The 15,306-nt window shown below is 45.0% G+C and overlaps 1 protein-coding gene and 1 pseudogene across 4 annotated transcripts in view; one reads left to right on the top strand and one right to left on the bottom strand.

The window, feature by feature from the left end:
- The window catches only part of SH3PXD2B (SH3 and PX domains 2B), a 339,742-nt gene that overhangs the window by 135,239 nt on the left and 189,197 nt on the right, over positions 1–15,306 (top strand). For all 4 annotated transcript variants that reach the window (XM_063928075.1, XM_063928076.1, XM_063928078.1 and 1 more), the window contains one exon: positions 6,027–6,102. In XM_063928075.1, coding sequence (XP_063784145.1) covers positions 6,027–6,102 — 76 coding nt within the window. The remainder of the gene's footprint in view (positions 1–6,026; positions 6,103–15,306) is intronic.
- On the bottom strand, positions 14,892–15,010 carry LOC134937731 (5S ribosomal RNA; annotated as a pseudogene).

Genomic DNA, 15,306 nt, shown 5'->3' with positions numbered 1-15,306 from the left:
AGGTTACATCCAGAAAATGTGGAGAAGATGATGTTCATTAAAATGAATTATAATCAATTCCTCCGCGGAGACATTGACCAGCAGCAATTGCCTCCACAAAGTACACAGGGAGCTGAGATGGTGGATTCCAGTGGGGACGAATTGATAATCTGTGAGGAGGGGGATGTACACGGTGATATATCGGAGGGTGAAGATGAGGTGGACATCTTGCCTCTGTAGAGCCAGTTTGTGCAAGGAGAGATTAATTGCTTCTTTTTTGGGGGGGGTCCAAACCAACCCGTCATATCAGTCACAGTCGTGTGGCAGACCCTGTCACTGAAATGATGGGTTGGTTAAAGTGTGCATGTCCTGTTTTTGCATCATGTGCTGATTGGGGAGGGTTTTTTGGAAGGGACATCCTGCGTGACACTGCAGTGCCACTCCTAGATGGGCCCGGTGTTTGTGTCGGCCACTAGGGTCGCTAATCTTACTCACACAGTCAGCTACCTCATTGCGCCTCTTTTTTTCTTTGCGTCATGTGCTGTTTGGGGAGGGTTTTTTGGAAGGGACATCCTGCGTGACACTGCAGTGCCACTCCTAGATGGGCCCGGTGTTTGTGTCGGCCACTAGGGTCGCTAATCTTACTCACACAGTCAGCTACCTCATTGCGCCTCTTTTTTTCTTTGCGTCATGTGCTGTTTGGGGAGGGTTTTTTGGAAGGGACATCCTGCGTGACACTGCAGTGCCACTCCTAGATGGGCCCGGTGTTTGTGTCGGCCACTAGGGTCGCTAATCTTACTCACACAGCGACCTCGGTGCAAATTTTAGGACTAAAAATAATATTGTGAGGTGTGAGGTATTCAGAATAGACTGAAAATGAGTGTAAATTATGGTTTTTGAGGTTAATAATACTTTGGGATCAAAATGACCCCCAAATTCTATGATTTAAGCTGTTTTTTAGTGTTTTTTGAAAAAAACACCCGAATCCAAAACACACCCGAATCCGACAAAAAAAATTTGGTGAGGTTTTGCCAAAACGCGTTCGAACCCAAAACACGGCCGCGGAACCGAACCCAAAACCAAAACACAAAACCCGAAAAATTTCAGGCGCTCATCTCTAAATGCTGCATAAAGCCGTTGCTTCAGAAGGGTCATATATTGGAAATGTTTAAAAAAAGAATAACTTGAAGTGACAAGCTACGCTACCAGTAAGTCTTTAATGGCCGTCAGAATGACGGGCGAGTGTTCGAATGAGCGCGAGCAAGTATAAACTCGGGTATGGGTCGTTGGGTCGACTCAACTTAGGTTGACAGTCATTGGGTCAACCATGGAGGGTCAACATGCATTAGGTCGACAGGTCAAAAGGTCGACATGTGTTTTTGGACTTTTTTGGTGTTTTCTTCATAAAGTGACGGAGAACCCCAATTAGTGCACCGTGTCCACTCTTCGGGCAAGGTTCCTCGCTGCGCTAAGCACAGGTTACCGTTCTCAATTGTAGTCCACGTGGATCGTCAAGTATGAAAAAGTCCCAAAAATATGAAAAACTCATGTCGACCTTTTGACCTGTCGACCTACTACGTGTCGACCTAATGACCATTTTGACCTTAAGCGGTCGACCTAATAACTGTCGACCTAAGCTGTGTCGATCTAGCGACCGTATCCTTATAAACTCCTAGGGTGGGTGAGACTCGGAAGTCTACACACAGGAATTTGTAGGGTGAATTAGGCTAGGGAGCTTAGCCAATTGGGTTTAAGGGAATGGGTTAGGGTGGGAGCTGAGGACTTGTTAGGCAAGTTGTTAGATAGGGCCTGCCTCTTTTTCCAGGATTCCCCGCCCTCCCTCATTCGGTCTCCCTTACGTTTCTTTTCTTTTCTTTTGCCTGTTGGGGTTGTCAACCTATCTGTGGCGGGAAAGAATGGCAGGCTAGTGGCTATCGCCCTGCTTTATGGAGGTGCGCCCTCTTCTCAATGCACCAGTCTAGTCTGACCCACCCTACTGGGAGTCGGGGGCATTGGCTGTCTGGCTGGCCCTATTATGGTGTATTTGGGGGGAGAGTTGGGGCCTCAACAGTTATTGGCAAATGGCCAATTGGATTACTTAAAGGCATGTCGTGGACACGTGATCAGTGTTAAGACGTAATGTCGCTGATAGACTTGCCGTTCTTTCTTTCGGCCACCATACTTATTTAAGTATTATAAAATAAATACGGTTGACCGATTTTAATGGCATTTCAGTTGGCTGTGTCGTTTCTAAGTAAGTTAGAATTTAGTTATTAGCAAATAAGGGTCACTGTGTGGGGTTACACTCAGTCTAACATCTGCCAATAGAAAGTTTATGAATCTTTAACAGAATGAAATTTGCTAAATTTGTAATTGCTGAATTTACATTTTCTTGGGTTAGAGAATACAGGGCCTAATTCAGTAAGGATTGCAAAAACACAAATGGCTCGATTATCGGCAGACTGCGCATGCGCCGCAAACGCATTGCGCATGCGTGAAGACCAAAGTGCAAACTCTCTGCAATTGCAGGCCCAGTGAAATGCAACTGCAAAGTGATTGACAGGGAGTGAACATTTGTGGAAGGCAGTATGGCGTTTTGTGGGGAGTGGTTGGGAAAATGCAGACATGCCATGACTGTTTTCAGGGTGAGCATCTGATGTCAGCTGCGATGGCAGCGATGAAAAACATGGTGCCAGTTGCAACTGCAATTGTATTATTTTGAGTAGGCATGGGTCAGCCGCAACTGTCGATGTTGCTCAATATCTGTGTATGCATCACAGTTATGTGACTACTTATGGAAGTTTGTGAATGCAAAGGTGGCCGTCTTTTTCCTTTCTGGGCAGCGCAACACAGGCGATATTTAGCAGTGGCAGTTTTGAGACAGTCGTTATTTCAGTCTCAGCAGTACATTTTACTGAATTAGGCCCATTGTGTGTACACATTAAAGTATTTTACCTACATTTGCATGGTTGTTTTTTTTTGTGTGTCTTTCTTTTTAACAAAAAAAAAAAATTATCATGCAAATATACTACTATTTATTTGTAGTAAATATAAGTGGACTGCGGTGTTCTTTGTTTTATTAAGTAAAGATACAGGTATACAAAGTCCCTCCTTGACATCACTGTTTTACTTATTATCATTGGTATTCTTGTCACTCAGAAGATTAGAATAATGCTGGGTACACACTGGCAGATATATTGGCCAATCAATTGATCGCCCAATATATATTTTGCTGATCTGCAGGTGTGTACACGCAATATGTCTGTGAACTACATCTTTCACAGATAAGCTGGGTACACACAGAATGATTTGTCAAACAATGTGGATGTTTCCAGGGCGGTCCCGATCGATTGGACGACCAATCGTTCTGTGTGTATGCACTATATTGTGCATGGCGCACTCCCAGGGGGTCATCCGTTGCTTACCCTGATCTAGAGGGTATGGCTGATGATACCATGCAGTACTATGTGGGGTGGGGGGCATATTGGGCAGTCGTGCACTGGGACGCTCCGTGTGTATAGCCGCCCAATATGTTGTCCCTCAGACAGTAAGTCGCATCGGTGGGTACACATCGTACCTTATGTACCAACCAATATATTGCATCTGCTGTACAGAACAGCAGATGACCAGTATATCTGCAGATAGATTGCTTTCTGTGTATATAAACTACCATCTGTAGATAAAGCTGCAGATCGATTGAACAGCAGAGATCTTTAAGATATATTGGTGCATCTTTCCATGTGTATGAACAACTACCATTGGCAGATATATTTGCAGATTGATTGAGCTGATCAGCCAGCTTATATTGCTTATAGCCCTACTGGGTCAAACTGTTTTGACACTACTAGTTCTCTGCTTTACACTGGCATTCGGAGTGGACTAGACCAGTGAAGACCACAGAGAGAACTGGTGTCTAGAAGGAGTATGGGGTCAAATGGAGAGACCATGCATTGCCCAGAGTGATCAACAGTCTAGTACAGGAATATATATGTGGGAAAATAAGAGGTGGGGCATTTTATTTCCATTAGGTCTCTTCTAGTAGCGTCTTAGTTAAATGACCTGTTCCTCTATGAAAACAAATTCTCTTGAATGGTCTGAGCACCATAGATGTAAAATTTACGTCCCTTCTCCTCCAGATGGCCACAAGCAAAATATTCCATTTCTGCAGCTCTGTCAGAGTCCTTTCCTAATCACTCACGTCACAGTCCTCCTTGACACCTGATCATTTCCTGAGCAGAACAAGAGCATGATCCGTAAGAGATTGCTGTGCCCTGTGTCCCTGGCAGCGTTTACAGGCAGCTGTAGGATTCCTTTTCCAGCAGGAGAGACCCAGTCCAGCTCTCCAAATGCATTCCCCCACATCATGCATTAAGATACAGTTTGCCAAAACAAAACGGAAATTCTATCATTGGTAAACGGAGGAAATTCCGGGGGGAAAAGGACTCTTATTGGAACTGATTTTTATTATTAATGTCTGCACCCTGATATGAAAGCTCTAGGAACTATTTTATTTTGTATGTATATATCAATAGAAAGTGAGATTGTTGGTATAGTGTTGCAAACCTTACATTTATACCTTGCGCAGTAGTTCAAAGCTGATCCAGTAAGAAGTGCCTAATTGACTACATAGATTTATACCTACCTTGATTATATGGTGTATTTATGTGTACTGTAGATACATTTCTATTGGTTTGTGCACAAGTGCTACATGAGCGTATTGTTTCTTATCCTTTATTGTCCTACGTCCCCTTATATGCTTTATCAACTCTTACTTGTTACCGTTTTTATTTATGCATTGTAATGCAGTGTGAGACAGCCAGAGTTCCAATATTCCGGCCAAACTCGTATGTTTTTTTTTAAAGCGCCAATCATTTACAAGGCAAACCAGGTTGGTCTTGCTGCTTTAAAAAAAAAACACGTACACGCTCGTCTGTCTCGCACTGCATTACATCCGACTAGGGAGGCCAATCCCTGGCCATTTTTTCAATCCCGGGATTCGGGATTGAAAAACGCTAAATCTCGGGATTGCAGTAGGGATCAGTGTAGGGAGCAGAGAGAATGGATGTGTAGGGAGCAGTGCTGGAGGGTGGGTGTAGAGAGCAGCGCTGGAGGTTGAGTGTAGGAAGCGGCACGGGAGGGAGGCTGTAGGGAGCAGCGCTGAAGGGTGGGTGTAGGAAGTGGCACGGGAGGAAGGCTGTAGGGAGCAGCGTTGGAGGGTGGGTGTAGGAAGTGGTGCGGGAGGGAGGCTGTCGGGAGCAGCGCTGGAGGGTGGGTGTAGGAATCGGCTGGGAGGGATGCTATAGGGAGCAGTGCTGGAGGGTGGGTGTAGGAAGTGGTGTGGGAGGGAGGCTGTAGGGAGCAGCGCTGGAGGGTGGGTGTAGGAATCGGCTGGGAGGGATGCTATAGGGAGCAGTGCTGGAGGGTGGGTGTAGGAAGTTGCGCAGGAGGGAGGCTGTAGGGAGCAGCGCTGGAGGATGGGTGTAGGAAGCAGCCGGGAGGGAGGCTGTAGGGAGCAGTGAGGGAGGTTGGGTGTAAGTAATACTTAGTATTAGGCTGCCCCTTCCCTGATTGTCTGCCGGTCTGCCAGCTCTGAATGACTGGCAGCCAGCGCTACATTTGAAATGCCATCGGCGTGGTCTGTGTGTTCATGGCTGCCCACCTAAACTTTAACCACCCCACTGCTAGCCGGTCGCACACCCGGCCAGTGCTGTTCTATAGTGCTCAGCGCTGCCCAGCAAAACTGCACATGTGCAATCTAATCCTGTGAATCCCTGGATTGGAGGCTCCAATTCCGGGATTCAAATCCCGGCTTTTTTAGGCCAGAATCCCGGGATCCCGCTGATCCTGATACCGGGATTGGTCTCCCTACATCCGATCCCTTGTGTTATACATTGTTTATCTTTTGCATTCTACCACAAAACAAAAAAAGGTATTTTTTAAAAATTGCATGACCAGTCCATTTCACTGTCATTTAGTTAAAGGCCACTTATACATTTATTTACTCTCTTGATCTTTACCCATAGCTTGGCTTGTTTTTTATATTTCAGATGCAAATGTTGGACAAGTTTCCAGTGGAAGGAGGTCAGAAGGATCCAAAACAGAGAATTATTCCATTCTTACCAGGTATTTGATTTGGAAATCTTTGCTGACCTAGGGATGGATGTATCAAACCTAATGGGCGGAGAAGTAGCCCATAGAGAGTAAACAGCAACCTGTTATTTTATAGAATATATATGCCCACTTCTCCACTCTTAACAAAGGTGTGATACATCTGAGAGTTGACAAAAAGTAGCTGATGTCACTGTGAACCCTTACACATTTACTGTAATCTGTATGAGCTGGCCTTCAGTTTTAACTCCTTTCCCATATTTAGGTGTCTGTGGAAGCACACTTCTTTTGTCAACTTCCAGACACAAATTAATGTAACACCATCAAAGAGGAATTAATGGAGTATTCAAATGGCGAACTCACACTGCAAATTTTATTAGCAGTTCAATTCCAAACTTGCATGTATTTTTCAGAGTAAATTCAGATTTTTTTCTCTTACGTCCTAAGGGATACTGGGAATCCATTTAGTACCATGGGGTATAGACGGGTCTACTAGCAGCCATGGGCGCTTCAAGAAATTGATAGTGTTCGCTGGCTCCTCCCTCTATGCCCCTCCTACCAGACTCAGCTTTGAAAATGTGACCGGAGGAGCCGGTCACGTCTCTGGAAGTTCCTGAAGAGTTTTCTGCATTTATTTTCTGAGTTTGTTGTTTTCAGGCAGGACTGGATTTCACCAGCCTGCCTGCTTCTTGCGATTTAGTGGGGGGATGGCCCAACCTCTCTCAGGGTTAATGGTCTTGTTCCCCGCTGACAGGACACTAGCTCTTGAGGGAACTATTCGCAAACCCCACCATGGCGAGCATACATTCCCGCAGCACGCCGCCACCCCTAACAGAGACAGAAGAAAGAAGAGTGGTGAGTACTAAGCTGGCGTCCCGGTTAGCAGGTGGCTGGCCATTATGGTGGTATAAGTGTACGGAGACATACGGCTTCTAAACGGGGCGGACTGCGTCTCCCAACTGTGTGCAGACACAGACGCTGAACAGCGGACACAGTACCCAGACTGGCAACATAGCCATAAAAGGAGTCTGTCTCCATTTTATGCACTTAGACACATACAGCCAGTATAAAGAAGAGCGGGAAGACTGTGTGCCATTGAAGGGTCGGGGCTTCACTATGAGCAGATCCAGTAGCTCACCAGCGTCATTTTCCCTCTGCAGCTGATGCAGACGCTGACTGACAGGGACGCGCAACTCCTCCGGAGAGACTCCAGATTACCTCAGCGTACCAGGGGGTCATAGCAGGGGGGGAGCGGTTATTAGTGTACTAAGTCCCTAATCTAGGTACTTAGTCTGCGACCTGGATAAGCTTGGCATTAGCGATAAGGGCGCCGTGTGCTGGTTCCATACTCTCTCTGTGTCTCCCTGGAAGGGTTCTTTGTGGGTTAATTGTGCACTTAACCTTTTTCTGTGTGTGTGTGTGTGTGTGTGTGTGTGTGTTGTCACTGTTACATGAAACACACTCTTTGCCTGACATACTGTAAGGCACAGTGTTCCTCTTCCCCAGGGGGTTCACTAGTGTGTACTCAGTGTAGTGTCCCTTCCCAGGCTAGTGGGGCCGAACTAGCATGGCTGGACTCCATTAGGGGAATTATTTCCACAATCTCTACTAAGTTATCTCGGAATGAGAAAGAGATGCAATACTTAAGACAATCTATGACTGAGTTTATGAAAAGAGACACAGTAACCAACCAGTGTCTCGGTCCCCTGCCATTAGTCCACAGAAATGCACTTTGGCCCATATCCTGCAGTCTAACTCTAATGATGAGGGGTCAGAAATGGAGGAGGGTGAGGTAGATTCAGAGGTGGTGGTGGTGGGGGGGGGTACTCTGTCGCAGGGAATAGGGGCTCTTATAGAAGCTATCAGAAAAGTTCTAACTATCCCTGATAAGGTGACAGAGGAGAGTGAGGAATCTTATTTTAATATAAAAAAGAAATCCTCTGCCACTTTTCCTGTGTCAAAGGAACTAAATACCCTGTTTGAAGAACTGTGTTTTAATCCTTTTCCTCCTGAGGATAGGAAAAAAATGGGAAAATGCATCAGTATCCGGGCTGTCACAAAAATTGTATTGCTTGTCCTGGGTGCAGCCTCCCTAAAAGACGCTGCTGATTGTAAAATTGAGACTACGCTCAAATCCTTGTATACAGCTGCTGGGGTGGCCCAGAGACGCACTATAGCATGTGGGTGGATTACAAGAGCCATTGCCAAATGGTCGGGTAACCTGATTGAAGGGTTAGACACCTTGCCTCAGGAGTAGGGAATCTTGTTCCTGCAGCATATACAGGACTCTGCAAATTTTATGGTGGAAGCCATAAAAGAAATAGGCTTGCTTAATGCACGCACTATGGCTATGGCAGTGTCTGCATGCAGGGGTCTATGGCTACGCCAGTGGACTGTGGATGCCGACTCCAGGAAAGGCGTGGAAGGCCTTCCTTTCACAGGCGAGGCCTTATTTGGAGATGAACTAGACAAATGGATCTCCAAAGCTACTGCGGGTAAGTTCACATACCTTCCTTCTGCAGCTCCCCCAGCTAGGAAGGCCTTCTCAGGTCCCAGTTTACAGTCCTTTCGGACTGCCAAGTTTAGAGGTAAACCACGCAAACCAGCAACTGCCGGTTCACAGGAACAGGGCTCAAGCTCTACTTCCTCAAAACCTTCAGCATGACGGTGGACAGCGATGCCTGGAAGACTGGCAGGTGGGAGCCCAGCTAAAAATTTTCAGTCACACCTGGACAAGTTCGTGCCAGGATCCATGGGTCATAGATCTTATTTCCCAGGGCTACAGACTGGAGTTGTAGGAGCTCCCACCTTACAGATTCTTCAGATCAGGCTTACCAGTTTCACAAGAGGCAACTTTACAGGACGCCATTCAAAAACTGGTACAGACTCAGGTCATTGTTCCAGTTCCACCTCATCTGCAAAGCAAGGGGTACTAATTCAACTTGTTTGTTGTACCGAATCCAGACGGTTTGGTAAGACCGATTCTTAACCTCAAGTCGTTGAACCCGTACTTACGAGTGTTAAAATTCAAGATGGAGTCTCTGAGAGCGGTGATCTCAGGTCTGGAGGAGGGGGAATTTCTAGTGTCTCTGGATATCAAGGATGCGTACCTTCACATTCCGATCTGGCTGCCTCATCAGGCTGATCTACGGTTTGCACTGCAGGACTGTCACTACCAGTTCCAGGCCCTGCCATTTGGTCTCTCCACGGCACTGAGGGTATTCACCAAAGTGATGGCAGAGATGATGTTTCTACTCCGCAATCTGGGAGTGAACATAATTCTGTACCTGGACAATCTTCTGATAAAGGCACCATCCAGGTAGTGGTTATTGGACAGCATTGGTCTCTCAACCAAACTACTCCTGGATCACGGGTGGATTCTGAACCTACCAAAATCTCACCTAGAACCAACACAGAGGCTTCCTTTCCTGGGAATGATACTGGACACAGAGTCTCAGAAGGTATTCCTTCCCTTGGAAAAGGCAATGGTAATCCAGTCGATGGTTCGGGCTGTCCTGAAGTCAACCTGGATCTCGGTGCATCTGTGCAATCGCCTTCTGGGGAAAATGGTGGCCTTTTACGAGGCGCTTCAGTATGGAAGGTTTCATGTGAGGTCCATCCAGCTAGATCTGTTGGATAAATGGTCTGGATCGCATCTTCACATGCACCAGAAGATCCGTCTGTCACCAAAAGCCAGGATCTCCCTTCTGTGGTGGCTACAGACTTCTCACCTAGTCGAGGGTCGGAAGTTCGGGATTCGGTATTGGATTCTGCTAACCACAGACTCAAGCCTCAGAGGTTGGGAGGCAGTTTCTGGGAATATGGTCAAGTCAGGAAGTCGTCCTTCCAATAAATATCCTGGAACTCAGGGCTATGAACAACTCCCTTCTGTAGGCCTCATCTCTTCTTCAGAATCAGGCCATTCAGGTCCAGTCCGACAATGTGACGGCAGTGACGTACATAAACCGACAGGATTGAATGAAAAGCAGAGCCGCAAATTACAACAACATTGCTTTTTTCTAATGTTTTTGTTTTGTGCGTTTGTCTTTAAACAAATTGTTTTTTTTTAAATACTTTATTTTAAATAGTCAGTCAAAATAGGAGTAAATATAGAAAAAATGGCAACGAGCCCAGTACATGCCTAATTTTTAAATGTGGAATTAAGCAAATAGAAAAGAACAAAAGTCAGGTGACTGATGAAAGGGAGAAGGGTGTTACGGGGGTTTAAGGTAAGAGGATGGGCAGGCACGAAACAATATCATAAGGTTGATGCACGATGAGCATCCAAAAATAAGAGCAAACAACAGCATAGCTGCCCATAGGTTCATGTAGTCTAGTAGTCTGCAAACAACCAGGGAGCCCAATCTTGGGTAAAAACATGTTCTCAATCATGAATTTAATAAGTTATTTCCTCCATGGCTGCAACATGCCAAATCTGGGTCAGAGAGAAGCGAGGGAGAGAGCTTCTCCCAATTTAGAGCAACCAGGGATTTCACCTTTTAAAAATGTGTGCAGCCAATTTTCTGGTAAATTTGCTGAGGGAGGGGGGCAGGATTAGGTTAACAAAACTATCCAGGGGTCCTTTGGTATCGGAGCCTCCAGGAGGGAATTGAGAAGGCTGTGAACCAAGTCCCAGAAGGGAGCAATAATCTGATAGTTCCACCATATATGGCTCATAGTACCTCTGCAGCCACAACCTGCCAACAATCGGGTGAGGAGGGCAGGAACATTTTATTAAGTCTCTCAGGAGTATAATACCAGCAATAATAGATTTTGTATGCAGTTTGTTTTATTTTGGTTGCGATAAAGCTTTTGGTTATCCCCAGTTTCATGTTGTCCCAGGTCTCATCATCTGGATGAGGTCCAAGATCCCGCTCCCAAGCAATTTCATGTGGCCTCAGAGAGGGGAGGGAAGTTTCTAGAAGGTTGGCATACAGCTGGGAAATCAAACTCTTAGATAAGGGTCAATGTTTACACAGATTCTCAAAAGGTGTAAGGGCTCTGAGAATGGAGAGTGGGGGTAGTGAGTGTAAGAAATGACAATTTTGAAGGAATTCAAAAGGGTTAAGTATTGTATTGGGTTTTCTGTTGTAGTTCTTACAGGGATCACCGCTGACCCTGATCAAAAAATAAAATCAACATGGAATTTAAACCCTAGCCTAGTCCAATTATGGAACCTCTTGGTAGAGGATCCAGGAGGAGATAGGGTATTGTGCCAAATAAGGGTCAAGTGGGATATGTGGGGTTGGTAATAATTATTTTGAGAGAGTAGAAATATCAGAGTTTGTTATTATATTTAATAGTGGGGAGCAGTTTGGAAGCAGAGTGTCGCTGTGCATGGATAGGTACCATAGGGGAGGGGTCGAATCTGGGAGACTAACATAGGCCGATTTAGTGTCAAGTGAGGAAGTAGAGCCCAGGGAATCGTAGGATGCAATAATATGGGATAAATTGGAGGCCAGATAGTAGAGCTTGACGTCAGTGAGGCCGCTACCATCTCCTGGAACAGACCTCCCCAAAAATTTGACTGCAATTCTTGGAGGTCTATGATTCTAAATTAAGGTGGAAAAGGGCTATTTGAATATTACTGAGGAAGAAAGGGGGAACAGCTTTGAAGAGGGTCTGGAATAAATAGAGACATATTGGTATAATATTAATATTGACCGCTATGATCCTACCCAGTCACAAGATAACAAGTCAATTCCAGGATGTTAAATCGGCCTGCATTCTAGAGAACAGAGGTAGGTGATTTTCACAAACTAGAGAATCATAGCAAGGTCAGGTAAATCACCAAGTACGTGATATTTTTGGGTTGCCATTTGAAGTTAAAATTAGTTCTGAGGCTTTCAGCACCCCCAAAAAGGACCATGAAGCAGCTTTGCTTCTGACTTGAAATAGTTAATCTTCTAGCCAGAGTCAGTGCTGTAAGACCAGCGGACAGAAAAAACGTTAGGAAGAGAAGTCGCCGGTAGGGTTAAGGATAGGAGAATATCATCCGCAAAGAGAAAGATCTTGGGATTGGTGTTGCCCACTTGCACATCTTGAATATCCAGATGGGATCTAATCTGAGAAGAGAGAGGTTCAGTTATAAGGGCGAATATCAGGGGGGATAATGGGCAACCCTGCTTTGTACTATTACTGATGCGGACTGGGTCAGAAGGTACACCATTAATCAGGACTGGAGCAGTGGGGGTAGAGTACAGTGCGAGGAGACCGGTGAGGAAGTCATCAGACATGCAAAAGAGCAGCCTTCATGAAACTCAAGGACATCTTATCAGATGCTTTTACAACAGCTAAGGAGAGTAAAATAGTAAGGAATCTCCTGGAGTTTGATATATGGATAAGAGCAATAGCACGTCTGGTGTTATACCGCTTAATGCATTAATTTATTTAAAACTTTATATCTGTGTCTGTACAGTATTTAGTTTTAACCTGTGTATATCCGTGAAAGCCCCGACATTGGTCATCTTCATAGAACTAGCCATCTTATAACAAAATTGCAGATCGCCCCTATCTCATTAGCATATCAGGGCCTCAGTAATACCCCTTTCAGACCGCCATATTGTAAACCGGGTTACTGTTGTGCGGTCTGAAAGGGCCCAGGGGAAATATCCTGGGTCTAGCGACCCGGTATTTCAACCCCTTGTAGCAACCAGGGTTGAATATGGCTTCAACCCGGGTCGCTGTGTGCTGTGAATGGGTTACCGGGTCGATGCGACCGGTTTCCTGTTCACTCTGTATTGATGGGTGACGCTTGGAGATCATCTGATCTCCAGGCGCTGCCTCCGCATGTGTCATTGCTGACGTCACCAACCCAGCAATATGCCGATATAGTGTGAAAGGGCCTCAGGTGGGACACACCCGGGAAGCACCTGTGTACGGCTTCTGGGTGCAACCCGCAATTTGCGGTCTGAAAGGGGTATAACTAGTGTCAAAGAGTTTGTGCTGAGCTTTGATTAAAGGAACTCAGTGGGCGGTATTCAAATGATATATCACGCCCAATCTCTTTTCTAAAAGGATCATTGTTATCGCGCATATCGCAACCATAGTAATCAAATTAAGCTGCATAAAGGGTTGGGCGCCTCGCTACCTGGGGGGTAGCGAGCTGAAATGATGATACCATGCGGGTCTTCAGGAACAGAACGGGTGTGGAAGGGGCAGAAATAATTGAATACCGCCCAGTATGTGTAGTTACTAAAGTGCTGATACACTGACACACCAGGGCTGGGTAGTGATGGATGAGCCCATCTGATCAGTATAGAGAACAAGGATAGAGAGGAGCATGGGGTAGGTGGATTAAGGAGGAGAGTACCTCCATCCCCGACTTTGATTTAGCAGCATCTATGATTGTATGGCTGGGCCTCAGTGAGCACCTTTCATTTCATGGTTAGTGAGCTGCAAACTGGTACATTGTATTGGAGGTAAGGGGGAGGCGATGTGGTTGGAACTGAGAGAGAAGCTGGATTCAGGTACTTTGAACAGCTAAATAACTGCTATGCAAACAACTCCGCAGATGTATTGTATGGCGGTCAGTAGGATGCTACCTGTATTGTATGACACACTCTGTATTGTATGGGGGCCTTTTGAATATTCTCTGTATTGTATGGCCATCACTTAGATGTTCTCTGTATTCGTGACGGTCACAAGGATGCTTTCTGTATTTTAGAATTGACACTAGAATGCAGTCTGTATTGTACACTAACGTGCACTCTTTATTGAATGGTGTTTACTAGGATGTTTGTTGTATTGTACAGTATATGGGCAATTTATTTTTGAAAACGTTTTGCATGGGACATTTTTTTATATAATACGAAGTAAAAAAGCATCTATTAGTTGTCGAATCTAGTATTAGCAGGTAATCAAAGTCTATTTAAAAGTACGTGTTTTTAATGTCAAATACCTCTCTTGCCCACAAGAAGAGTACACAGGACATTAGCAAGGTGAAACCATTTCTAGAGTGGGCAATGGCATTCCCACTACCATGGCAGGGACACCCTAATGTTTTGTTACAGGTAGGCAGATGCAGTTTGGTTTACCTATAGGAAAAAATGAAAACGAATGAGATTCTGTGCTTCATGATGCAAGAGCAAGTACTTCCCAGATGTTGCTAGTATACTATAACTTTAGTGCTAACCCGGGGAAACGCCAGCTGCTGAACTAAGCTGTGCTACTCACATAACCAGTGTAAAGTGTGCCTACTGACAGTCTCTGCCCCGTATTTCTGTGATTGTGTGCTTGCCCTGCTTACTTTTGTGTTGTCCCATCTGCTGTTGAATTGCTTTTGGTAGGCTACTTCTAGAATTTTTACCAGGACCTTGTAAGTTTTCAATCCACAAATAAGGAGAGAAAGGAAGACTCTTTTGTGGGCGCACTCTTTTGTATGTATGTATAGCCGTCTCAAAGAAACGAGAAAGTTTAAAAGATATAGTTTTTATTTGTAACAACAATAAAATAGTAGTAGGATACTTTGTCAATCGAAAGAAAGAAAAAATGGGGGGAAGGGTAGGGGAACATAGAACAGATGTTGGCAGTAAAAATACTGAATGATGGTTCTAGGCTGCCTGGGTTTAGAAATGCCGATTATTATCAAATATAGGCTTGAGAATGCTATATATTCAAATATAAGCCTGAGAAGCGCGCTATATGTCCTACATCGGTATGCATGTCAATTGCTGCCTAGTTGAGGTAGATAATGTATCTCTTGTGAGGGAGACTTAAGAAAGGAATAGATGACAATAAAGAAGGCTGAATGAGCAAGATGAATCTGCTGTCAGTGTTAGACGCTGAGCATATCCGTCCAAATGCTTCTACTGAACTGAGTATTCCTCAAGAGTCACCCACTTGAGTACTAACCCAGCCCAACACTGCTTAGCTTCCAAGATCGGAAGGATTCGGGCGTTGCCAGTGTGGTATGAACGTAGAAGAATATTCAATATCTAATGCTCTGGAATCACTGATGAGAGTTCACGAATGGGGAAGGGAAAGGTAGATGTAGATTGAAGAGGAGAAATAGGGGATCTGCTGCCAATGTTAGACAGGGATAAATACCCCTGAATCAGTGGTGAGAGTCCTGAAAAATAGGGAAAGTCAGGGAAAATAGAAAAGTAGGGCACGGTACAATGAAATATTCCAAAACAGTGACTGTAATTGGATATACCTTTAAATTATGGATGCATAAGGTATTTATAATGGTAATAATCCTAGATGTCAAAGGAGGCT

Source organism: Pseudophryne corroboree, chromosome 6, assembly GCF_028390025.1.
Source record: "Pseudophryne corroboree isolate aPseCor3 chromosome 6, aPseCor3.hap2, whole genome shotgun sequence".
In the NCBI taxonomy this organism is placed as follows: domain Eukaryota; kingdom Metazoa; phylum Chordata; class Amphibia; order Anura; family Myobatrachidae; genus Pseudophryne; species Pseudophryne corroboree.
The sequence above is the reverse complement of the archived record's forward strand: the minus strand, read 5'-3'. Positions and strand labels throughout refer to the sequence as shown.